Source organism: Anser anser, assembly GCF_964211835.1.
Source record: "Anser anser genome assembly, chromosome: 1".
NCBI lineage: Eukaryota > Metazoa > Chordata > Aves > Anseriformes > Anatidae > Anser > Anser anser.
In genome coordinates this window covers 158,656,059-158,682,601 of record NC_139720.1, presented here as the reverse complement: position 1 = coordinate 158,682,601, position 26,543 = coordinate 158,656,059, and the positions used below count along the sequence as shown (strand labels likewise).

Sequence of the window (26,543 nt, the reverse complement as noted above, 5' to 3'; positions counted from 1 at the left end):
TGTAAAAAAGGTATGTGTAATTGACATAAGCCAGAATCACACAGAGAATTATTGTTACCTAAAAACTGTAAAGCGGGAAAGTGGTGTGTTATAACCTCATACACGAGCCCAATCTGGGTCCAGTACTATTTTCATTACCAGCTCTCCTCACAGAGGAGGGTAATCTAATTCAAAGAGGGAAAAAGCTGAGAGAAAATGCAAATACTTTTGAAGCAAATGCTTTTGATGATTGATAGTACTTCTAAAAAAGTATTATCACAGTTACCTGGAGGAATCGTTAATGTGCTTCAGCATAGATTCAATTATAATTCTATAACACTTATTTCTCTCTTAGAAAATGAAAACAAAAACAGGAAAACCCCATTGCAGAGTAACTCAAGAAACAAGGAATGATTATAAATAATCTGATATTTTTTTTTCCTTTACTTATATTTAATAAACATTTGCTGTGTCACAGAATCACAGAATCGTCTAGGTTGGAAGAGACCTCCAAGATCACCCAGTCCAACCTCTGTCCTAATACTAACAAGTCCTCCACTAAACACTAAGCTCAACATCTAAATGTCTCTTAAAGACCTCCAGGGATGGTGACTCAACCACTTCCCTGGGCAGCCCATTCCAATGCCTAACAACCCTTTCAGTAAAGAAGTTCTTCCTAACATCCAATCTAAACCTCCCCTGGCACAACTTTAGTCCATTCCCCCTTGTCCTGTCACCAGGCATGTGGGAGAATAGACAAGTCCCCACCTCACTACAGCCTCCTTTAAGGTACCTATAGAGAGCGATAAGGTCGCCCCTGAGCCTCCTCTTCTCCAGGCTGAATAATCCCAGCACCCTCAGCCGCTCCTCGTAAGACTTGTTCTCCAGACCCCTCACCAGCTTGGTCGCCCTTCTCTGGACATGCTTGAGCACCTCGATGTCCTTCTTGTAGTGAGGGGCCCAAAACTGAACACAGTACTCGAAGTGCGGCCTCACCAGAGCCGAGTACAGGGGGACAATCACTTCCCTAGACCTGCTGGCCACACTGCTTCTGATACAAGCCAGGATGCTGTTGGCCTTCTTGGCCACCTGAGCACACTGCTGGCTCATATTCAGCCGACTATCAACCAATACTCCCAGGTCCTTCTCTGCCAGGCATCTTTCCAACCACTCATCTCCCAGCCTTTAGCACTGCTTGGGGTTGTTACGCCCCAGCTGCAGGACCCGGCACTTGGTCTTGTTGAACTTCATATAGTTGACCTCAGCCCATCGGTCCAGCCTATACAGATCCTCCTGCAGAGCCTTCCTACCCTCGAGCAGATCGACACACGCACCTAACTTGGTGTCGTCTGCAAACTTACTGAGGGTGCACTCAATCCCCTCATCCAGATCATTGATAAAGATACTGAAGAGGACTGGCCCCAGTACTGAGCCCTGGGGGACTCCACTAGTGACCGACCTCCAACTGGATTTGACTTCATTCACCACAACTCCTTGGACCCGGCTATCCAGCCAGTTTTTAACCCAACGAAGCGTACGCCAGTCGAAGTCATGAGCAGGCAGTTTCTCGAGGAGAATGTTGTGGGAAACAGTGTCAAAAGCCTTACTGAAGTCAAGGTAGACCACATCCACAGCCTTTCCCTCATCCACTAAGCATGTCACTTTGTCATAGGAGGAGATCAGGTTCGTCAAGCAGGACCTGCCCTTCATTAACCCATGCTGACTGGGCCTGATTGCCTGGTTGCCCTGTAAGTGCCACGTGATGACACTTAAGACAATCTGCTGCATGAGCTTCCCTGGCACTGAGGTCAAACTAACAGGCCTATAGTTCCCCGGGTCTGCCCTCCGGCCCTTCTTATAGATGGGCGTCACATTTGCTAGCCTCCAGTCGACTGGGACTTCCCCTGATAGCCAGGACTGCTGATAAATGATGGAAAGCAGCTTGGCCAGCTCCTCCGCCAGTTCTATCAGTACCCTCGGGGTACCCCTGTAATTATGATCAAGATCTCTTTTTTTTTTGAACAGCACTTCATAGTGAAGTACTATGTAGACAATGGATGTCACAACAGCAAAAGCAGGCGCTGAGAAAATGCATGTAATACCCACAGTTTCTAAAACTACTATTTGGTTTGCACTGTTGGTCTGTAGGAAGAAAAAAAAAAAGCATTTACATGTAACAGTATCATAGGTATTGCTTAAAATAATGTTTGCTTCTTTTCATCTTTCAACACTAAAAATTCTTAGCAAATTTTGAGGTACAATGACTATATTGACTCCTCTAGAATTGTAATCTTGCTACATTTTGTGAGAAGTAACAAAATACTCAATAGATTTTTATGTGTCTCCCTGTTTTACTGATAGAAATTTCATACTTTTTTTTTTTTTTTCAAAATAGAAAAAAGTCAAGCTTGTACGCTTTATACTGCACTAGGGAGGAATATATTTATAGCTAATAACATCAACCTGTTTATAAACCCGTGACAAAACTTTGTTTTATAATGACAGTGATTACATACATGGTGTTGTGAACATTGCTTTAATATACTGTAGCAGTAAAAACTTAATCAATAAAAGCTCATTAAAAAACAATAGCAACAAGAAAAAATCAGTTTAATTGGGGAAATATACATATTTTTAATAGCCAGTTGAAGGTCTTGTCCATCAACATCTGTTTCAATTCTGAGGGCACCATTGACAAGCATTTCTGTGCTCCATTAAGAGACACTGGTGTGTAAACTGATCTGGAGGTCACCTGTCATTTTTAAAACATAATCAATACAATCCAAAAGCAGTCCTCAGATTCATTTAATAAGTGAGAAAGGAATAGGTCAGTGATGCCCCAGTGAGTTGCCTGTTATTTTCTGGAAGGTTTTATTTATTTATTTTTTATTAATGTAGTCAACTTCTTTTTGTGCTTTTAAAAATAATAGCATTTGCATATTTTCATTGGTAAAACTCCTAAAACAGCTATATTAACAGTCATTAACAAAATATGTGTGAAACTTATGTTTTCACATTCATAAATTTGCTTTTACTCCTTAAAGTGCCTACGAGAGTTTTTATTTTACTGACTGCCAAACAGTTTGTCAAAGTTGTGCCAGAGAACATGAAATGAGCATGAGGAGGCAATGAGAACTGAAACAGTATTTCTGATTTTATGTTTGAAATCATTAACCTCTATGGGTAATATCTGGTCTTTAAAATAAAGAAGAAAATATATCACTTGGCCTATTGTCTTTTTTTTTTTCTGTTAAGTGTATTTGATTTTTTTTTAATATTTATTATTTTTTTAAAATATTTTTTTTTTTAAATCTGAAACATTTAAATGATTGTTGTTTTCTCTACACTTTTGTATCTATAGGTGGACATTTTAAAATTGCGTATATTTTCTTGGAAACCCTGAGACTATTTTACAGAGCACTGTTAGAAAATAGCAGCAGCAGTGCCTAAATCAGGCTCATTAGGCTTCTCTAGGGACTGGGGCTTAGCAAAAACAACTGCCTTGGACAGTGGCATCATCAGCACAGGTGGTCTCAGGTGAGGTCCTCCCTGCCCACTCTCTCTACCCACCATGCTGGGTAGTTCAGCAGGATCCAGGCATAAACGGATAAGGAATAAGAGAAGAAACCAAAGTTGACCCATTCAACCTGGTCTTAAATGCTTCCAGGGTTGGGGTATCCACAGCTTCTCTGTGCAACCTGTTCCAGTGCTTCACCACCCTCTGAGTAAAGAATTGCTTCCTGATGTCTAATCTAAATCTACCCTCTTTTAGGTTAAATTCATTCCCCTTTGTTTTATCACTATATTCCCTGATAAAGAGTCCCTCCCCAACTTTCCTGTAGGCTCCCTTTAGATACTGGAAGGTTGCTATAAGGTCCCTCCAGAGCCTTCTCTTCTCCAGGCTGAACAACCTCAACTCCTTCAACCTGTCTTTGTAGGTTCCCCTTGATCATTTTTGTGGCCCTCCTCTGGACTTGTTCTAATAGGTCCATGTCCTTCTTATGCTGGAGGTTCCAGATCTGAACACGATACTCCAGGTAGGGTCTCAGAAGAGCAGAGTGGAGGGAGAGAATCATCTCCCTCAACCTGCTGGCCACATTCCTTTTGATGTACCTTTTGATGTTTAGTGGGAAAAGTGAAAATCATGCCAAGTATGGGTTTTTGAAGTTTCTTCTGAGACTCCTGATACTAGCAGTAATTTGACTTTCACAAGTGAAAAAAGGAATAGAATGTAGGAACTGGCAGTTCATGTGAGAGATTTTGATTCTCACAGCATTGGCAAGAATATACTTTTTTATACTTGCAGATCCCCTTCAGATTGTGTAGTTCTTTCCTTTGTTTACTAGATAGGCAAAGCTGAAAGTCATATTCATTTTCTGAATAGGTGGATTTCTTCCAGGTTCAGCTGGAAATTTTCTTATCTTGGAAAGTCTTTATCAATTTTGAGAGCTGTTCATATTGCTAAAGTAGGAATCTGTCTTCAAGTGACTAAAATGGCAATATTTTGTTATTAAGGAAATGAATTTGATTTATATTGACATTTTTGTATTTGCTACATTTCTATGCCATATAAAGCACAAATATTTTAACTGACAAAAGGGCTGCAACCATTTGCTCTTTTGGGAAAAAAGTAGAAATCTACAGAATATTTTCACTACAGAAGTCTTCTCTCAGCTAGTGGCTTTCCTAGATAAAAAGGCACAACAAATAAGAGTAAGCATTTCCTAAAGAGGGGCAATTGCACCAGAAGCAGCTTAGCAATACCTCAATCTCAGACCAATCTATTTAAGTGTATTTGAGCCAGACACAAACCTAAAGCTGTGCAATAGCCAAAATAGCTGTTCAGGCTGGCAGAAGTGAAAGTAAAGAAAAGGATCAAAATAACAGAACTTTTAGTGTCACTTGTGCCATTTGTCATTATTGTAGATTTCTCTGCAGTGGTAATTCTCGTGATTCTTATCCACAATATCAGTATCTAAAATATTTGGGAACAATCATTTCTACAATGCTTTTACACCAATCTCTACCTCATTTTTCTTCCTTTTTGCAGCATTCAAAATATATTGACAAATTACACAGTTAATAGGGCTTTCTGGATAGCTGATGAACCTTCCTCACAACATTGCAAATCTATTCATGAATTCTGTATCTATAGTTCATGGAATTAAACTCTTGCTCAAAATCTGAATACTTTATCTGTAAATGAAATGATTGGAGATGGAGAGAAAATAATTTGTTTTGGTTTATTAAAACTCCAGGTGGCACAGTGTAGCTGTCTACAAATACATTTCAAAAGTTGCACAATGTAATGTGGGCTATACTCTTATCATTATTCTATAAAAACACGTATTAATTCTACATGGATTTTCTGGAGTGAAATATGGTTTGTTTGTCTGTTTTATATTTATTGCTATGGAAACCTGGATTCTTCAACTAGCTGTAGTTCTAGCTGGACACACTCTTGCTTTGGCTGTACCTAGGCTACATCAGGACCTTATCTGAATTAAGTGTCATTGTGTAGCACATCCCATATAGCTCTTCATTGGAAGAGGACGGCTGCACTCAAACTGCCATCAGGAACAACTAACTTGTGCTTTCTCTGTGTCTAGTCATTACTGAAGGATAGCTAGGTTCCTTGGCCAACACTATGACAGGGAATTTACCAAAAATTAATGGATGATCGGTAGTTTATAATTTACCTGTAAGTAATGATTTACCAGTAAATAATGATGGCTATGGAAGGTATCACTCCCATAAAGAAGCCTAGGTGCTGGTTCTGTTCTCTGGAGAGAGCAGTACAGGTAGGAAGAACAGGACCTGGGCCTATTTACCCCTACTGAGAAAGCAGGACTGCAGGCCTGCAAGAATAGAAGGGTGTCTGCTTAAAAAAAAAAAAAAAAAAAAAAAAAAGAGTTACAGCACCCTCCAACATGTCTGACAGGCCAAGTCATATGTCCTCACACCAATGTCTCCAGCATCTCTGTCGCAGAAATGATGCAGCTTTTTAGGGGCTGGTAAATTGGGTGCAGGCATGAGGTAGAAGTCGAGGCACAGGCAGGGCTGGCCGTGGGGAAGCCTGAGAGCCCCTTTTTCCCAAGGCATTGGCAGCTAAAAGAAGCTCAGTGGGTGAGATTATACCAGTGCCTGTTGTTTTCCTCTGCCTAAATAGCACGCAACAGGGAGAATCTGAATAACTCCCTTGGCACAACAATATTTTCTAATAATAGTGTTGTTTTAGCTGTGATAACATAAACATAAATGCAAGAAAAGCTGTAGGGAGAATATCTATTATTTTGCTAGCTGCTATAGTTGAAAAAAATACCAAAAACATAGAAGCTGCCCATAATCAATAGGTTTTAACTATTTCTCAAAGTCCTAGCGGATCTTGACATGCAAATGATGTCACTGGTCAATTAAATCAACTTAAAGTTATTATAACAAATGCAGAAACAAAAATATCCAAATAAATTTCCTTGCCCAAAAGAGGTTTTAAAATTATATTCTTTATTTTGAAAACTCTACTGAAACACTCTCCATCCCAAAATAAACAAAGCAGTAAACACTTGCCTTGAAATAAGCCTAATATAGGTAATCCTAGATTTAAACAAAACTTTTGTTAATTATTTGTTTTGAAAAAGGTTGAAGAGGCTGGTAATCAAAAGTATTACTGAAAGTGGAAAAAAAATGCAGTTACCGAATAGATTAACATTTTCAGGACTTTTTAGTATTTTTTTTTTTTTTTACTCTGTTAATATTGGATTTACTTTAACTGTACTCTTGACCCATTGTTGTGTTTTGCATCTTGTGGTAACATATATCACTATGTGAACGTTTCCCAAATTCCCAAAACAATTTCCACTTCAAGAATATTTCATGAACATTAATGTTATTTTGCAAAACTACTTTAATGTTTTGTCTTTGATTTTCAAGGCTTTTTTTTTTTCTCTTTTTTTTTTTTCTTTTTTTTCTCTAGTGCTTTTAAGACTTAATGAAGTATCACCCTGACATTTTATTTATTTATTTATTTTAATTTGAGGATTAATAGATTGGAAAAGGATCAGAAGTACTCATTTTACATGTTTTTTGAAAACGCTTACTACTCTTTAGTGCTGGCTTACTAATTAAACTGCGATTGTTCTATCCTTTTTTTTTTTTTTCCTTTTTTTCTTTTTTTTTTTGGAAGCTCACTTGAGGGGTACTGAGAAACAAACAATCTTAAAATTAAAATGGGTCTGCAGTACCAGTGCAAATTCCAGTGCATTTGGGCTTTACCTATCATGTTGAATATTTCTAGTGATCTTTTGAGTAACTTCATTTTCTACTGAATTCAAAAGGAACTGGTAATGCTCCATATTCTTCCGGATTGATTATTTGTTTGTGACCATGTCATTTTCACTGAACCACATTAATTATATTCTGGCTAGAGATATGAACTTACATTTGCCAACTATTTTCTATTAAAGTGATATTTGTAGGAGGCTTATAACTTAAAAATAAAAAAAAAATATTTAGAAAAAAAAAGGAAAAAGGAACAGGAACAGCTATGTTCGTAATTCTAATAGTCAAAGATGATTCATATATTTTCTCAATATAAATCAGTGCTTTGGATAAGAGAGGATGGGCTTCAACACAAACTGTCAGTCAGGGAGACAATGAAACAAAGCAGCTGCCCAATCACACTTTGCATGCATTTAGCCTGCCAGTTTATGGTAGCTATCTTACTTTTAACAAAATGAAATATAAATTCATAAACAGAATTAAAAAGAAAAGGAAGAAATGAATCAAAGCATATACCTTTGCATATATATGCATTTATTCATAAGTTTGTGTAAATTACATAAAATAGGTCTTTCTCTAGATGTGAACCAGAAAACTAATTTCCCTCTTCTATTCGTCCAGCTTCTCTGTTTAGAGAAGCAATGTCAATACGTATTATTAAATATAGCACACACTTAAGTGTCTGAGTAAATTCACACGATTAAAATATGGTAATATATTGAGACTGTTTCAGGAAATTTATAATCAGGAAAATTCTTCCAGGAGTGTTCAAGAAGATATAGCTTCAACAAAAACTCTACTAGCAATATTGTATAAACTACTATGACTTTCATATCTGGCATTAATGTACCTGAAAATGTTATACTTTAGATCAAATCAACTTCTGCTAAAGGACATTTACAGTGCAAAAATACAACATAAATCCATAACTGATGCTTGTTTTCTTCCCCTTATGTAGCAATATAAAATTCCCATGGTTTTATTTGCATTTTTTTAATTTTTAATGCTAAAACAAATAAGAATACAAATACTAATACTAATAAAACTAACTTAGGAACAAGTAACATGTTTTAAAACTATTTTGCATGTTTTACTGTGTTCTTATTTTTCACATACTGATGATTTTTCAGTGTATATTGTAGAAGTCTCCTTGGGATGGCTCAGACAGGGCAGGATACACTTTTTTTTTTTTTTTTTTTTTGGCATATGGGATGACATCTGAAAAGAAAATCCCTGACAACCAAATAAACATGGTCCTCCCTCATGGATATAGCTTATCTCTGTGAATGTGAAGGTCTTTCGTCATGATATGAAGACAAATCAGAAGAAAAAGATAATGAAACAACAACTAGTGCATTCGTGCCACTTTAATATAGGGATTTAATTTAGGACTGCAGTCGTGTTAAGTTCTTAAGACAGACAATGGAGAAAGAAATTCACTATTGCCTAAAACACTTTCAGCATTCTAATTTTCTCTGGAAAGCAAATTTACTGTCTCCAATGGACTATAAAGGAGCCCTAAGTGTCTACATTTTTGCCTTAGGTTTCTCTGTTATGTGCCCAGAAATAGGTGGAATGAATCAGATCAAAATAGTCTCCTAGATTTAGCCTGGGAGAAGGACACACATTTTTTTGTCAAATAAATGAAACGGGTAGCAAATGTTGAGATTTCTGAGGATATGACAAATTTAAAGCATCATATTTGGGGAGCATCAAAAGCAAATAGTCAATCAAATTAATATAAAGGGTCATAAAAAGTTTTGACAAGTGCTAGAGGGTAAGACAGAAACCAGAGCAGTAGGATGAAAGTGTCACAAGAGTGAATTTATCCAGTGAACACTGCAGTGCCAGAGCAAGTATTGAAATGACGGAACTAACATCAATATCTGAAGACGCAAAATAAATATTAAAATGATGCAGAATGTGCCTGAACATGCAAAGAAATGTTTAGTAGGGTTATTTTTTATTTAAGTTTTTACTGGGAAAAAGTTACACATTTGGAAAAGGCATATAGCATGCATTAATAGAAGACACTGAGAAATGCAGAAGCACAATTTGCAACAGAGGTCTCCCTCACAACTGTAGTCAGGAAGGAACTGGCAGAAACCTTCAGAGGAGAAGCCAGCAGCAACTGGCAAGTGATTTCATAGTTTAACCTTTTAGCACCGTCTTCAGTGGTCAGTAAATATAAATAGCAAAGACAGATCTTCGAGTACCATGCAAAGAAAATAACACCTTAGATTTAGCCTCCTACATAGGTGAAATATTTATAGAAAAGTTATTTTTATCAGTACACTCTGCAGACTATATTTTGTAAACCTTTTGGTCAAACAGCATTACTTGCAATCTAACATACCTACCCCAACATAATATTTTCTTTGTAAGTTAACAACTCCAGGATACAATGTGCAATTAAGATTTCTATGACTAGATTCACTATGACTAGATTCATCAAGATTGTGAAAAGTTAACTCCTGCTGACTTTGGACATGATTTCTTACTTCTTTCTCCTGGTATTGATTTTGTGTGCGTATGTGTGTGTGCGTGTGTGTGCGCACTTTTGCTATTTGCCTTAAAGCAGGCAGTATTTTCCCCTTCTCTGCCTTGCCCATCCCCTTTCCCTGGCAGCAGTGTAAGAAGAAGTTGATTAGGAAAACACTGGTTACTGGGAACAGGAGTATAAATCTTCTACATTTAAAGAAGCTTCTCAAGAAAACAGGGAGAATACATATAAGTTTCCTACCATCAGTTAAATCAACCATCACTTTTTTTTTTTAATAAGTTCTGTGTCCACTCTTTCCTGTTGCCAACTTCTATTTTAAATATGCATATTTGAAACAAAAATATTTTGCATCTGTTGACTTTCCCCTAGTTACATTCATTTAACTGATACTGAGACATATGTGTTGTTAATAAGAGTGAAGCATGACTGAAAGCTAACATTGCCCAAAGGCAGTTTGGCAGAACCTTTGGGTATCAGATGTTTTAGCAGTGCACAGTGCCTAAAGAACTGCTCTCTACTTCTCATCAGCACAGTCCTTTTTTTTTTTTTCTTTTCTTCTTTTTTTTCCTTTTTTTTTTTCTTTTTTTCTTTTTTTGCTGTTACTATGGGCAATTCCTGAGTATCTTGGTGGGTGTCTTCTAGGACTAGAAGGATCAGGGGCCTGAGCTGAGCTTGAAGGAGGACCAGGGCAATGGGCAGAGGTCTCAGGGGAAGCTGCTTAAGATCCATAAGACCCATTGCTGCCCTCAGGGACTGAACACCCTCTTTCCCTGCCATGAACAATCTCAGTGACATCCTCACTCTTCACAGCAGCTTTCTAGCCTGGTCAAACACCTCTAGAAATCTGCCTGATTCCATTCAGGCATCCTTCACCATTGCTCACCCCCTTCAACTCTATGCCTTCTCTGCTGCCGTAGATTTGTGCTTTGCTTCCAAGAAGAGGAGAAAAAAAATTTATTTTGCCTTCATGTTGGGACAACAAAACCCATTTTTATCTCACAGTGATGAAATAAACTTTGCACTGGCTTTGAAATTAATTGATCTGAATCTTGAGTAATAGCTTCAAGGTTTAGTTTAAAATAGGCATTTTTCAGTGGACTAGACACAGGAATAGAGAAAAATTTTTTTATTATTTTTTTTTTAAGAATAATTTGAGCAAAATATATAATTTTTAAATAACTTGGGTAGACAGGTTAAAGTTCTTTGTAACCCATTTCAGATGCAATTTGACTGTTAAATGATAAATACGAGTATCAGGGATATCATATTTTCCAAATGATCATTTTTTTATTAAAAATATGTAAGCAGACTGTTGTGGTTTAAACCAGCAGGCAGCTAAGTACTACATCTGTTTGCTCAGTCCCCCCCAGCCTTACAGTAGAATGAGGGAGAGAATCAGAAAAAAAAATAAATCTCATAGGTTGAGATAAAGACAGTTTAATAGGACAGAAAATGAAAGGACAATAATAATAATAAACATCATAAAAGAATATAGAAAGCAAGTGATGCACAATATGATTGCTCACCACCCACTGACCAACGACCAACCTGTCCTTGAGCAGTGCCTCCACACCCCAGCCAACCACCCCAGTTTATTGTTCAGAATGATATCATATGTTATGGGATATTTCTTTGATCAGTCTGGGCCAGCTGTCCTCGCTATAACATCTCCCAGCTTCTTGTGCAGCCCCAGCCTCCTCCCTAGCAGGGCAGCATGAGAAGCTGAAAAGTCCTTGGCTTTGTGTAAGCAATGCTCAACACCAACTAAAATATCTGTGTATTATCAGCACTATACTCATCCTAAATCCAAAACACAGAACCATACCAGCTACTTGGAAGAAAATTAACTATATCCCAACCAAAACCAGGACTCAGACTTTCCTGAAACATCAAGGGTAAAGCTCTTAACATTCTGAACAATTTCCTAGAGCAAAACCTGTACATCACTGAAGGAAAGTCTCAGCTTCCAAAATATATCTATGGTCTCACTTTTACAATACCTAAGTTTAGTGATCCCAGATTAAATTAATAATTTTATAAAATTTGACTTAACAGATCTTTAATAGTTCTGTTAACCTGGAAATGAAACCCACAAAATCAATGGAGGAATAACTAATAATTTCAAAATGCCAAGCACATCCTCTTAGGAGTTGGACTTATTTTTTGGGAACAAGTATTAATTCCTTAGACAGTGTTGACCCACATTGTTCTCTGTTATCTCAAAAATATTCTATGATTTTGAAAGAAGTGTGAAAAAAGCTGAAAATTCTAGTGGAGTAGAAGAAAAACTAGCAGTGTAATAATGCTGGCTTAGGTCTCAGTAAATATAACCTGATTCAGCTAAATAGAGACAGCTGTGAACTTTTCTGGAGTCACTCTGTGCTTATTATGTAATAAGCTTATGGAATCTTGCTCCCATAAACTTATTATATAATTGGGAGCAAGATTCAAACCTTTGTCGCACAGTATCCTGAGTGTCAGTCACACTGGAGACTACCCATTTGGCATCTTTCTGCCACACCTGCCTATAAGGGGGTGACATCTATTTTTTAAATTGAACTAGGAATGAGACTTACACTCACTACGAACAGCTGGTGGAAGTTGTGCAATCGCCAGCACTTGTTCTCATGGGCGACTTTAACTTCCCAGACATATGCTGGAAACACAACACAGCCCTGAGGAAGCAGTCTAGGAGGTTCCTGGAGTGCATGGAAGACAGCTTCCTTACTCAGCTGGTTAGTGAGCCTACCAGCGGGGGTGCCCTACTAGACCTGCTGTTCACGAACAGGGAAGGACTGGTGGGAGATGTAGTGGTAGGGAGTTGTCTTGGGCGGAGTGACCATGACATGGTAGAGTTCTCTTTTCCTGGTGAAGTCAGGGGGGCTGTCAGTCAAACTGCTACCTTGCACTTCCAGAAGCAGACTTTGAACTGTTCAGGACACTGTGTTCAGGAGGGTCCCTCGAGAGTCAGTCTTGAAGGGCAAAGGGGTCCAGGGGTAACGGGATACAGCTGTATTTCTACATTTGTATCTGTGTTTTGTGTACATGCCAACCATGTTAAACATGTCTTTAAACAGAAGTTAAAAACAATCCAGATTTTCAAAGAGACATTATAAAAATGGAAAAAAGAAACAATCTCAATCAAGTTTAACTGTCAGGTTAAAGCATTAAATATTTAGTGTGAGCTTCACAAAGAAGGGTTTACTCTGTGACAGTAATAAGGGATTCAACTCACACACCTTTTGTCTTCTAGAATTAGTAATCTCAGACTAAACCGATGAACCACTGATTGTAGCAGAAATCGAGATGGAGCTATGGGCTGATTCATGAAAATTGCATAATGTGCCATCTGTGGATGCTTCCTTGTGTGTCTGATTATGTTCACAGTTCATACTTAAGTATACACCTTCTATTCAGCTGAAAGTGAACTGAGGGCTCTTCTAAATAACCTGCCTTTTAGTGGGTGATGGCAGGGTGTTAAAAGCATTAGTAGAAGCCCCTTTATATACTAACCTGGAGGGATGAGTCCAGGAGTCCAGGAGTCCAGGCCATTTCCTCTTCCAGTTATGGAGGTTAAAAAGACATGTTCTCTTAATTTTCTACTATTTGTCTACTGAAGCTGTATAAGAATGCACAGAGAAAAATGACTCAGAGAAACAGATGGAGAAGTCTGGGATTAGTCTATTTATATGTAAGGACAAAAAGCTACTATGAGTAGACATTCCTGCTTCCATTGCAATATTAGCATTTTATCCAGTGACTAATGGAAAAAGAGTCAGATCTGCATGTATTTCTCCCTTCTTTAACTGGCATCCAGGAAAAATATTTCGATATTCCATTCCAGAAAAATATTCAATAAATGCTTATTTTTTATTGTATTCTTGGAGGATGTTTATGATATCATATTAGCTTTACCTATCATATTACCTGCTGGAGAGGAGCTCTGCCAAGAAGGACCTGGGGATTGTGGTGGATGACAGGTTGGCCATGAGCCAGCAGTGTGCCCTGGTGGCCAAGAAGGCCAACAGCATCCTGGCCTGCATAAGAAGCAGTGTGGCCAGCAGGTCTAGGGAAGTGATTGTGCCCCTGTACTCGGCTCTGGTGAGGCCGCACCTCGAGTACTGTGTTCAGTTTTGGGCCCCTCGCTACAGGAAGGACATGGACGTGCTCGAGCGAGTCCAAAGAAGGGCGACCAAGCTGGTGAGGGGTCTGGAGAACAAGTCTTACGAGGAGCGGCTGAGGGAGCTGGGCTTGTTCAGCCTGGAGAAGAGGAGGCTCAGGGGCGACCTTATCGCTCTCTACAGTTACCTTAAAGGAGGCTGTAAAGAGGTGGGGGTTGGTCTGTTCTCCTACCTGCCTGGTGACAGGACGAGGGGGAATGGGCGAAAGTTGCGACAGGGGAGTTTTAGGTTGGATGTTAGGAAGTACTTCTTTACCGAAAGGGTTATTAAGCATTGGAACGGGCTGCCCAGGGAGGTGGTGGAGTCACCATCCCTGGAGGTCTTTAAAAGACGTTTAGATGTAGAGCTTAGCGATATGGTTTAGTGGAGTACTTAGTGTTAGGTCGGAGGTTGGACTCGATGATCTTGAGGTCTCTTCCAACCTAGAAATCTGTGATACTGTGATACTGTGATTAAAAGGAGCGTGGCCAGCAGGTCAAGGGAGGTGATCCTTCCCCTCTTCTCTGCCCTGGTCAGGCCTCACCTGGAATACTGTGTCCAGTTCTGGGCTCCCCAGTGCAAAAAAACACCAGGGATCTCCAGGAAAAGAGTCCGTCGGAGAGCTGCCAAGATGATACGGTGCACGGAGCATCTCCCTTGTGAGGAAAAGATAAGAGACCAGGGTCTGTTCAGCCTTGAGAAAAGAAGACTGAGAGGGATCTTATTAATGTTTACAAATACCTGAAGTGTGGGAGACAAAGGGGTATGGCCAACCTCTTTTTAGTGGTTTGTGGGGACAGAACAAGGGGTAATGGCCACAAAATGGATCACAGGAAGTTCTGCACCAATATGTGAAAGAACATCTTCAGAGTGAGGTTGACAGAGCACTGGAATAGGCTGCCCAGGGAGGTTGTGGAGTCTCCTTCTCTGGAGATATTCAAGACCCGCCTGAATGCCTACCTGGCAATTTGCTCTAGGGAACCTGCTTTGGCAGGGAGGTTGGACCCGATGATCTCCTGAGGTTCCTTTCAAACCCTACAATTCTGTGATTCTGTGATTTACTTAAGCTCAAATCAAACTTAACTTTTGGGTCAGTTTCACATCATCTGTGAGTCAACTACCTTTTGATAAGGACATTGAGGTATACGGTGGACCAGCTAATGCTCTGTCTTTAAATGTTGCCTGGACAGAAGTGTATTGCACTAGCTGACTCTGAAAACTCAAGCCTGAACTTAAAAGCAGTCACTGAAAGCTCTGTATGATGCTACATAGTGTCACAACATTAGTGTTTTTCTACCATGAAACTTACTTTCCCTGTGGTATGGGGCAAGAAGATATTAAAGAGATCTCAGGTCTGCATCTGCTGGTGAACTTTAAAGGTGAATGAGGCTCCTACAGAAAGAAATGCATGGAAGGGCCTGACCACTGGGTGGATGGATCTGGTTTAAGGTCTTGACACAGATTTAAGAGGGTTTCCAGTGCATCAGAAATACAGAAATGTTTTAATGGTCCTGACTGATTATCTCCAAGTTACTCTATCAAATTCTTACATCTGCTGCAGCTGGTCCTAACAAAGATAATATGACAGCATTCTCCTTTTTTTTTTTTTCTTGTTAATAAGGAAACTGAACAGTACAAAATAGATTTGTATCTCTAGCTCTTTGTTTGTTTTTCTTTCTCTTGTTTTACTTTAAATGAGAACAGAGTTTTAATGGTAACTCTCCCTTTGTTTATTGAGTATATCATTGTCTCTACCAGTGAGATTTTTAATAACACCCATCATTAACTGAATTTCTATGGGCATCAGCACCCTGCGATTTGTGAATACTGAGGAAAGGGTACTTCACTGAGAGATTGGTTGGGCACTGGAACAGGTTCCTCAGGGAAGTGGTCACAGCACCAAGACTGTTGGAGTTCCAGAAGTGTTTGGATGATGCTCTCAGACAAATCATCTGGGTTTTGGGTGTTCCTGTGAGGAGTCAGGAGTTGGACTCGATGATCCTTGTAGGTCCGTTCCTATTCAGGATATTCTGTCATTCTATGAGCTGCAAAATGAAAAATGCCCACAGATACCAGAAAAAATGCACTCTGACAGGTACCTGTGCCCTTGTTACCCACTCTGTTCAGATTCATGTTTCCTGCACTGTGAGACTGCACTCCCCGGGACAAGCATTAACCTCTCAACCTAGGGCTACTAAGATGGTAAAGGGCCTAAAGGGGAAGACGTATGAGGAGCGGCTGTTCAGCCTGGAAAAGAGGAGGCTGAGGGGTGACCTTATCGTGGTCTACAGCTTCCTCATGAAGGGGAGTGGAGGGGCATGCACCGATCTGTTCCTTTAGTGACCAGTGATAGGACCTGAGGGAATGGTGTCAAGCTGCGACAGGGGAGGATGTGGCTGCATGTCAAGAAGAGGTTCTTCACTGAGAGGGTTGTTGCAACTGGAACAGGCTCCCCAGGGACGTAGTCATGGCACCAAGCCTGTTGTAATTTAAGAAGCATATGGACTGTGCTCTTAGTCATATGGTCTGAATTGTTGGGTAGACCTCTGTGGAGCCAGGAGTTGGACTTGAAGATCCTTATGGGTCCTTTCCAACTCAGGGTTCTATGATTCTATGATTCTCTCTCTAGCAGAGCATAACATATCCATTCATTGAAAATAATTTGAAAAGAACATATTTTTCCTTACTTGTAGGCTCACTTTTATTTAGCAGGAACCGAACACAGAAGCATTTACGCTCTTTGAATCAAAAAACAAACAAACAAAAACCAACCAACCAAACAAAAAAACACACAAAAAAACCCTTGTAGTTCTATGTTTGCCAACTCTAAAATAGAAACAGATAGAAAACAGGAAGAAAAATTAAACTCTTCTTTCCATATTTTTTAACATTCTCCCCAAACAAGCCATTATTTTTGGTATTTGTACCAGCAGCATTTTGTACCCCTAGCATTACTCTAAAAAAATCTTATGCTAGGGTGAGGCTTCTCACTTTTTTTCCATTACTGAAAAGTCTAGTCCCCATACCAAATCTGGGAAGTCCTGTGTTATCACACAGGGTAGGATATCACCAGCCACAACTGCATCTTCTTCATTCCGTTCTTTCTGTGGTGGTGGTCTTGCTCATAAAGTCTTTTTGAAAGCATTCAATTCACATTTCTATAAAGAAAGAATGAAAAAGAAAAAAAAAACATAGAAAAGTGTCTCTGAAGCACAGCTGCATCAATGATGATGCAGTTTACCCATGGCTCGTATACTGACTACCTAGCTTTCCAGTATCTTTTTTGTTCTTCTTCTTTAAAGAGTATGAATTTGTTTCAGCAAAATTTTGCTATGAGTTGCAACTGGCTTCCCTTTTTATGTTCTTACTGATATTACCTGCAGTGTTGTGTGAATAATTAAGTAAAAGACAGAAAGCATACTTCTACTCTTCCTTCTAGCTGCTTTTCAGCACAAAATGTCACTGAAACTAATGGTGTAAATGAACATCAAGTGTTATGACGCGATGTCTTTGAACCTTCAGTAATATTAATGTAGCTGGAAAAAAATGATACATAGGATCATATCATTGATAGAATATGACATTGTACTGCAGGATAAAATAATTCACAATTTACTGTAATAGAAGGAAGTTTTTGGAGGGCCTTTGGAGGGCCTGGGACTTTGGAGGGCCAAGATGATGAAGTGAAATGAGTTTATGGGAAGTCTGCCTTTCGTATTTTTGCTTTCCATAGAGTGTCTTTAATATAAATGGTAATTTGTCCTTAGGATGTTAATATCAACCTAGTGTCAATGCAAATTACCCTCAGTATTCTGCAAAACCAAACTTTTTCACTACAGAGAAAAGCACACAATATAGCAAAAGCATGAGTTATTTTGAATTACATCTCAGCATAGATTCACACAATATAATGTTAAATTGAAAGTATTTTATAGAGAAAAATCCAGTTAGTTGCAAGCAGAAACTGAATATATGAAGCGAATTAAACTGGTTTCAGCACTCCATACTGCTAAATTGCTTTTAATTCAAAGAGTCAGACACTTTCATTTAATTTTTACTTTATCAAATAGTCGTGAAATTTAAGTTCTATTAAATACCTTCAGGAAACGTGAATTTCCAGAAATACTGAACTCTGTTACTGTGTAATTGGCAACATTATGGGAAGCAAACAGAGGCCTTCAACTAAACATCCATTACATTTTAATAAAAGGTGTAGATGAAGGGAGAGTAGTGTTGTTACATCTTTATTTTTGTTGTTATATTTTTATAGTGTTGTTATAACTGTGTTTTAGAAAGGTTTGGAAGTTATCACATGACAGTTTTATAAACAGTCAAAAGAAATACTGTCCAGATTAAACAATTGCAACATGGTTAAAAACTGTTGGAAAAATATTGTAGGAAAGAATTAACTGTGGCTTATTATCAGACTGAAAAAACATTTATTGTGTGGTATCACAGAAGTATATCCAAGGCTTGGTAGCATTTTTCACTCATGACAGTAGAATAAAAAAGATTTTTGTTAAACTTTCAGATGTTATGAAACTCTAGGTCTGCAAATAGTTTGGAAGATAAGATAAAATAATAATAATAATAATAATAATAATAATAATAATAATAATAATAACAATAATAATAGTTATTATTGTTATTGTTATATATTTATATAATAATATTAATAATAATAATAAATAATAATAATAAAGATTCATTGTAGTAATATGAGTAAGTAAAATATAACTAAGTCAAAAGAAAGGATTATACTTAGGAGGGAACAAACTGTGATACAGATGCAAAATAGGAAAAAACAGGTTCTGCAGAAAAGGACCTCAGAGTTATTATGGGTTGCTGAATAAACGTTTGCCTACATTTATTACAACATTGTGAAGGAACAGTTTATCTGTTGTGACATATAAACCACAAAGGCATGTAAGAGTTTTTACCTCTTTCCTTCTTCCTTTCTAATTTTTTTCTTCGAGCACTGAGCCAAAGAAACAGAGGATAACTCAGACTGGAATGGATCTATAGTTGAATCTCCTGCTCAAAGCAAGGTCTCTGCAGCACTACACTTGTTATTGGCCTTCAGGTAGAGAATGACCCATCAGCCACTATCTTCTGAGACCAGTCATTCAGGTAGCTTGTCTGATCATGCACCATTCTAAAGCAAATGTGGTGAGATTTTAGGAATGGGCATAGGCCAGACAAGTTATGGATGTATTTAATATTGCACAAAAGGAAGCAACAAGCTCTGGAAAACATGTCCTATGAGAAAAAAAATGAAAATATTTGAGCTGCAGAGTTGGAGAATAAAAGCCTGGAGAATGCTGTAGTAACAGTCTTCAAATATGTTAAGGTAAATCACAGAGGAATTATGGTTAAATTAGTTAAATTAGTGCAGTCAAAATCAAAGTCTTTTGACTTGAATCAAGGTCTTCTAGCAGAGGAAGATGACCTGTTTCCCTACAAATTGTGTAAATAAATTGATTTTTTGCATTAATTTTCTCAGAGATTTAATTCACTCACACTCTCACATGGTCCAAGTGGTCTGCCCTGTGGTCTGTGCAACACAAAGGACAATGGACAAGTCTCTGTCATATCTGTGTGTTTTTCATTGATTGGTGACCAAATTGATTTGTGGGCAGATCTTCAACATATTTTAGTAATCAGCAGCTATTCTGGGTTGGGCGGCTGCCAGAGAATCTTGCTTACTTTGGCTTCCCTAAATCCTAGACCGTTTTGCTGCCTGTTGTATGTTTCTGCTTATTTGGTATATTGAGTTTTTCTGATGGGTTATTGTAGTGATTTTACATGGGTGGGCAGCCAAGGTCCACCACAGCCACTCTCTCACTCCCTCTTCTCAAAGGGGAAGCTTTTATTTATTTGCATGGACACATCCTCAAAGATTCTGTAAACCTTGTTTTCTGTAAAAATAGTAAATCAAAGAAAAGATTTGTATATTATGGCCCCAGTCTTCTTTTGCTAAAAAATAAAATAAAAATAAATAAATAAATAGGTGGATTGATTAGAAGTTCTTTGTCAGAAGGAAAGTATTTACCTTAATATTATGCTTAATTGTCCAGTGGTGACACAGTGTGTGAAATAATATTCCAGAAGCAATTACTCTTCTCATTCTGAAAAACAAACGATCAGAAAGATTATTGTTTTTCACTGAGGTTGTAATCAAAGTAATCTTACATATCACTGAAAAAGTTTCCAGTGAAACCAAATGTGTAACACAGAATTCCTTCTAATGGCATGTGACCATATGTCTGTGCATTCTGTGATTACTATTGATATATACTGAGGAAGGATGAAGAAGGACTCTTATTGCATCTGATGTGAGATGATAATTGTACAATGCTTTATGAAGTATATATTTATAAAAATTCATATTTGTAACTTTTTGGAAAGAATTCAATTTAAACAAGTTCTAAATACTTTATACATTGTGCACATGCTTATTTTCGGACAGTTCTGCCTGATGAAAGAGGTTCAGGCTGTTAATCTTTCAAAATGTTTTAATTCCACACACTAAATAGTACAATCAGTACAGCAAACAGAAAAAATAATGTGCTGTACAATCTACAATTAGGTCTTTCCTCCTTTAGTAAGTTAAGTAATTGAATTTTTAAATCTGGGACATTCCAACTATTTAAATATATCTCAAACATATCAAAGAACAATAAATTTACATCCCTCAAAATTAATTTGGCTCATACATACATGCCCTCAGTTTTGACTGCTTACTTTAGTCTCAAAAATCTTACTATGATTAACATCTAGATTTTTATGTAAACTAACCCATGACTAGATACACTAATGAAGTTTCATCTGTAATTTTTTGTATTTTACCAATTTATATTTTTCAGTGAAAATCAAAATGATTTTGCATATATTCTGCTAAGCCTTGCTTAGCTTCCTATTTTAGGTTTTCATTTTAAAGATTCTTATTTTCTATGTAATTCTTCTCCAGTTCATTGCACGTAATTCCTCTGTTAACTTAATAGGTGGTACTTTACCAGGAACCAGTACATAATGGAATTAAATCAGTAGACATCATTATTTAAAGGGAACTCACTTATTTTTAAGAGCAAAGAACAACCGTGTATTGTAAACTATCAGCTATGCCAATAATACAACTGAGTGTTAAGAGCAATATTTCTTAACCGTAGAATTTCTGTTATTTTATCTTGGACTTGATACTGTCTAGAGGAAATATTATTCAGCTACTTTTCTACACTGTTTCTCTTTTATTTTTTTTTTTTCCATAATATGACTTTCAAGAAGGAAGAAGTCTCTTTAAATGTGTTTGATTCTTTGAAAGCAAAAGTAAGCAAAGTTCCCAGTGGATCTAATTGGGCACTTAATTAGTCAGACTGCAGAATTTCTCAAAGAAAATTGTTTTTCTAGTAGTGTAAATAAAGGTCAACTTACAGTTCACTAAGACTCTTGTACGGGGTCTGGCTGGGATGGAGTTAACTTTCCCTGCCCATACAGTGTTGTGCTCTGCACTTGTAGCTAGAACGGCATTGGTGTCACACCAGTGTTGTGTTTGCAGCTGAGCAGTGCTGGCACAGCATCAGGACTCCCTCCAACCCTCCACCCCCCAAGAACCTGTAGGCTGGGGGTGGGCATCACCAGGGCAGCTGACCTAAACCAACCAAAAGTATATTCCATGCCATGATGTCACACTCAGCAATAAAATGTGGGAAAGGGGAAGGAGGGGGGGGCTCTTGTTATGACCATTTCCATTCTTCCAAACAATCGCTATTGAGGCCCTGCTTCCTGGGACATGGCTGAACATTGCTCTTTGATGGGAATTAGAGAGTAATTTCTTCTCTCTCTCTCTCTCTGTGCTTCCATCCAACCTTTTTGTTTGTTTGTTTGTTTTTGGTTGGTTTGGTTTAGTTAGTTTGTTTTGTTTTGTTTTGTATTTTCCCCTCTTCCTTTTCCCTTTAATTAAATTATATTTATCTCAACCCATGAGGTTTTTGTTCATTTGTTTATTTGTTTTTCTTTCCAGCATACTTTCTTTTTCCCCTCTTCTTCTAAGGAGGGGGAGTGAGAAAGCAGTTTTGGTGGAGTTCAGCTGCCCAGCGAGGTAAAACCATCACAACTTTCTATCTTATTATTTCACAGTCATATCTGCTTGGGAAGGTTGTTTTGTTTTGTTTTGCTTTGCTGTATTTTGTTTTATTTTTATAACAAGGGCTTGTAGACTTTGATGGATTAAAAAGTACATCTAGTTTAAATAAGTATTGGAAAAAACAGAACAAAAATGATTGTGGTTTGCTTAGTGTACAGCACTTTCTGAAGTGTTTGCTATATTCAATCATATAAGATACAGTTCAAATCACTTATTGTGCAGGGTCAGTCACAGACCCTGTTAACATTTCTCCTTTAAGACTCAGAAGGCAACAGGAACTATTAGATATATAGCTGGGAACTTTTGAAAAACAATTTATACAGAAATGAAATGATTACATTATAGGTTCCTTAGTGTGAATTTAAATACACTTACATCTTCCTATCACAAATTCCCAAGTTTCTGGAGTGAACAACATGTGGCTTATGACTGTGTTCTTAGTAGCAGTCTGAGAAGTTAGTTCTATTATGACATTTTTTAAAAATTTTAATTCATTCTTTGTCCCTTAAAACTTTTTGGAAGAGCAAAGCTTTCTTTATTACTGTCACATATGGCCATGATAATTGCACAACCATAAGTATCCAAGGAAAATCTCAGTCTTCTCAACAGATTAATGATCAGATTTATTACTGTGACATGCATACTAGTACCTGGAACCCAGTGTACATAATGGCATTGCAACCCAGTAACTGCATTGACTAGTTTCATCTCCATTCCAGTGGATGTCAGTGGGTTAGACAATTTATGAGAAAAGAATAAAAAGATGTTTTTTATTATTTTTTTTTCCCTAAAGAATTTGTTCTTTTTACTTCTAGAGATAAAGCTATAACTTTTCTTGGTGCACACATTTCTGAAATTCCATGCATTATTTACTGGAAGTACCTTGTCTTTGTACCACTGCTTCATGATGTAGCTGTTATTAAAAACCATCTCTCCTTGTGGGGAGAGAGGATTACTGTAACAGAATTCATAGCATCTACATTTGAACTAGTTGCTTCACAGAAAACACAGTGGGGTTTTATATGAGCACTGAGATTGACCTAACCACCTGAAGCTCATAGCAGGATCAGATGTAGAGGGTACTTAAAACATTAATGTGAGAATAAGCACATAGAAAGTGCAAAGATAACAGATAGAGAGAAAAGAATAATAAATCTGCAATACGTTTTGGTACCCCAGGGTAGCTTGCAACTTTGCTTGAGAAGTGGGTTAAATAATTTCTGGGGAAAAACAACAACAACAAACAGCAAAACCCAGTTACATCTGTGTGAGTAAATAAGACATGATGAATGTTAGGACACTTTAAAGTCATATGGCTGGACTCCTCCTCTCCAAGAAGAAAAAAAGTATTATATACTCTGCCTATTGAGAACACCCCCTGGTGCATTCTCTTTGTCAAATGACTCCTAGGCTCCCTCTGGAGAAGTGGATTAAAACCATGCCAGAACTAACCATTACCAAGATGGCACTGATAAAACCTATTGCTCTCGGTTTGTGCAAATTGTTGTTATAAATGGAGATCTAGAGAACATGTAAAGAAATATTGGAAATAGCTCAAAGGTAAAGACACCAAGGTTTGCAGTACTGAGATGCAATGATGCAAATGATGCAATGGCAGAATGGGGAGAAATGGGGAATATAAGTTGTTTAGGAAATGTAGACTTAGTAGGTCCCTGATATTTTGCATGTGTTTATGCCTTCAAATAAAACAGATCAAACAAATCAATGCCATGACCTGCAACAAGTAGTTTTATTTATTATTTATTTATTTATTTATAATTTTAACAAGGCTCCAATCCTTTCAGGAACAGTTACTTTTCATACAGCTCACGTTTAACAACTTTTCTTTACTGATTTCATCTGAACTTCAAATGAATACACAACACATTGTTCCCAGAGAACAACATAAAGACATCTATGCTCTTATGCTGGGATGGTTCAAGGTACATCAGTTTCATCTATTTTGTGTATTATCTGTATTCACTGGCTAATGGTAGCTGCTTTAGTTAGTTATTTACAAACACAGCAAGAATGCGATGATTATTGATCATTTCCTGGCATATTGTCCCAGTTCTGGTGGGTCAGCAACTCACCCATTTCTTGAGCTAGAAGTAGTTGCTTTTGGTATTTAGTGAAACATTAATACGATAGCATTTAGATGTCTCCATGCAACTGTTTAGATGTGAGCTAGATGTCTAAGCTTTAATTATAGTTAATGGACTTGCATGTAGTTAATGAACTGTCTAGTCAAGACTGTCAATAGAACCTCAAGGGAGATGCAATTCATGCTAAAATAAACATCTTGTGTTCAGATGCTTAAGCACAAATGCCTATTCTCATTTGAAGTACTCAAGTTTATCTCACCAACTCTGATCAAGAAAGAAAGGATTTTTTTTGTCCCTTTCCGGTTTACTGGTCACTTGCAGGTTTCTAAGGTATCAGAAATAACACTAAATGCTTAAATAAAAAGTAAAAATAAAAAAACACCAAATGTTTAAGTAAATAAGTTGAGCCTTTTGTATTTAATAGTTCTGGCTGGGTTTTCCTGCAGCAGCTTTACCTGTTTCTTGAACTCCAGTAACACAATATCAAGTCTACAACATCTTGTAGCAAGGAGTTCCATACAGCTCATGTGTGTTTTGTGAAAACATACTTCCCTTTTTGTTTGTTTGTTTCATCTTACTTGTTTTGTCTTACTGTGTCACACATCTAACTATTGTTAACTTAATTTCTTTGCCTTCTATTATTTTATTAACAAGAGAGAAAAAATATTTTTTATTCAATTAATCATGATTTTGTAGACTGTCTTACTATTTAGTGTCCTCTCCAGCTACTAGGATTTCATACTAATGACCAATCTATAATATCACAGAGAGAAGTTTTGGTAAAGTTTGAAGCACATCTTTCAGGTTCAGTCACAGCCTTCCAAACAACTTAGTTGCCTCAAAATACTCGTTCATTCCTGGCCAACTTCCATTCACTTGATTTTTGAGGCTTTATACTCCTGCCAAATTCTAACTCTCTTGGGATCTTTTGCTTTTTGAGACAGTCTTCTACAGTGTCTCACGTAGTCTACTGTCTCTCTTGATTAAGTTACTTTCCTTTTAAGTGCTTTTCTGAAATGATGTCCAAACTGCTAGTGTTCTCTACAATCCTGCTTTGCTTTTATATTTTTATTCTACTAGATTATTTATGTCAATAAAATCATCGTTATAATCACACATATTAAAGATAGAAAAACATTTGAAATTAAACTGGATATCATCTAAAACTCAATTTTGGTTAACAGATGGGCTTACTTTTGGGCATAATTTAAATTTTTTTGGAGCCTGTGCATCTTTTGTAAAAAATTCAAACTTAGAAAAATATTATTTCAGCCTCTTTAAAGGAGCACGTTTGAAAACAAAACATTGAATTTCATAGAACAAACAAACAAAAAGACTCAAAAACAAATAAAAAATCTGGCCTGTAAATCTAAATGAAATGAACCCAGGTACATAGTCTCATGCAGCTGTTAAAAAAATTCTTTCAGATAGTTCAAAAACTTAAAGCGATTGCTGAACTTTAAAACCATATAAGTAAGGGGGAAAAACAAAGTTTAAAACTCAGAAAATCACACTTGCCAGGTTTTGCGCAGGTCTACTATGCTTTTTGTCCTTTGGATGCCTCTAGTTCAAACTCCATAAATCATCATTTATATTTTATATTTTTATATTTTGTTCCAGCCTGATTGATTATGTGAAAAGTTGCAGTGAGAACAGTGTCATTGCATTCAAGTTCTTGTACACATTTTTTTTTTTTTTTTTTAAGAAAGAATTAAAGGGAAGTATAATATTATGAGCAAAATATTTTTTCAGATGAAACCTGCCTTACAAATTTTGGAAATGATGTGTTGTTTAAAGTCATAACCAAATGAAACATACCAAGTAAGTGGCATATATATACATGTGCATATATACATAAATACAAACAGGTAGTAAGGTAGGTACGTAGGTAGGCAGGCAGTGTTAGTGTGTCCAATGAAAAGGCAGAAAGAAATTATTCATAATTCCTTAGAGATCTATGCTAGTTAGTATTTTGTACCAAAATTTTTCAGAGAAAAATTATATCAAAGTGTAATAAATAGGTCATCTACTTTGGAATAAGATTTTCTCATGACTGATGTTGAATATATTTCTCACTCGACATTCTGTTTGTTGCAGCATGATAGTCCATGGAAATACTTTTATTTCACTAATGAGAGATTATGTCGTACCATATCTATTACGTTCTAAGAAAAGTGATTTAAGATTTTTTGTGTTGTTTTGGTTGTGATAAAGCTATTTTTCATGGGAAAGGCTATTGTTGTAAATGAAACCACGATGGAAACTGTATTACTGATGATTTTTAGATTCATGCTATGTTGGAAGAAAGACAGAAATTTGAAGGAAAAATAAAACAAAACAAAACAAAAACAACAACAACAACAACAAAAATAACC

The 26,543-nt window shown here is 37.2% G+C and overlaps 1 protein-coding gene across 6 annotated transcripts in view; it reads left to right on the top strand.

Annotated features, from left to right (window-relative positions):
• GPC5 (glypican 5) overlaps positions 1–26,543 on the top strand; it is a 778,624-nt gene that overhangs the window by 716,032 nt on the left and 36,049 nt on the right. Inside the window, exon 8 of one of the 6 annotated variants that reach the window (XM_083837012.1) lies at positions 21,941–22,018. The exons of the other annotated variants lie outside the window; for them this stretch is intronic. Within the exon in view, the coding sequence (XP_083693138.1) occupies positions 21,941–21,969 (29 nt within the window). The 3' untranslated portion in view covers positions 21,970–22,018. The remainder of the gene's footprint in view (positions 1–21,940; positions 22,019–26,543) is intronic. 6 annotated transcript variants of the gene reach the window in all.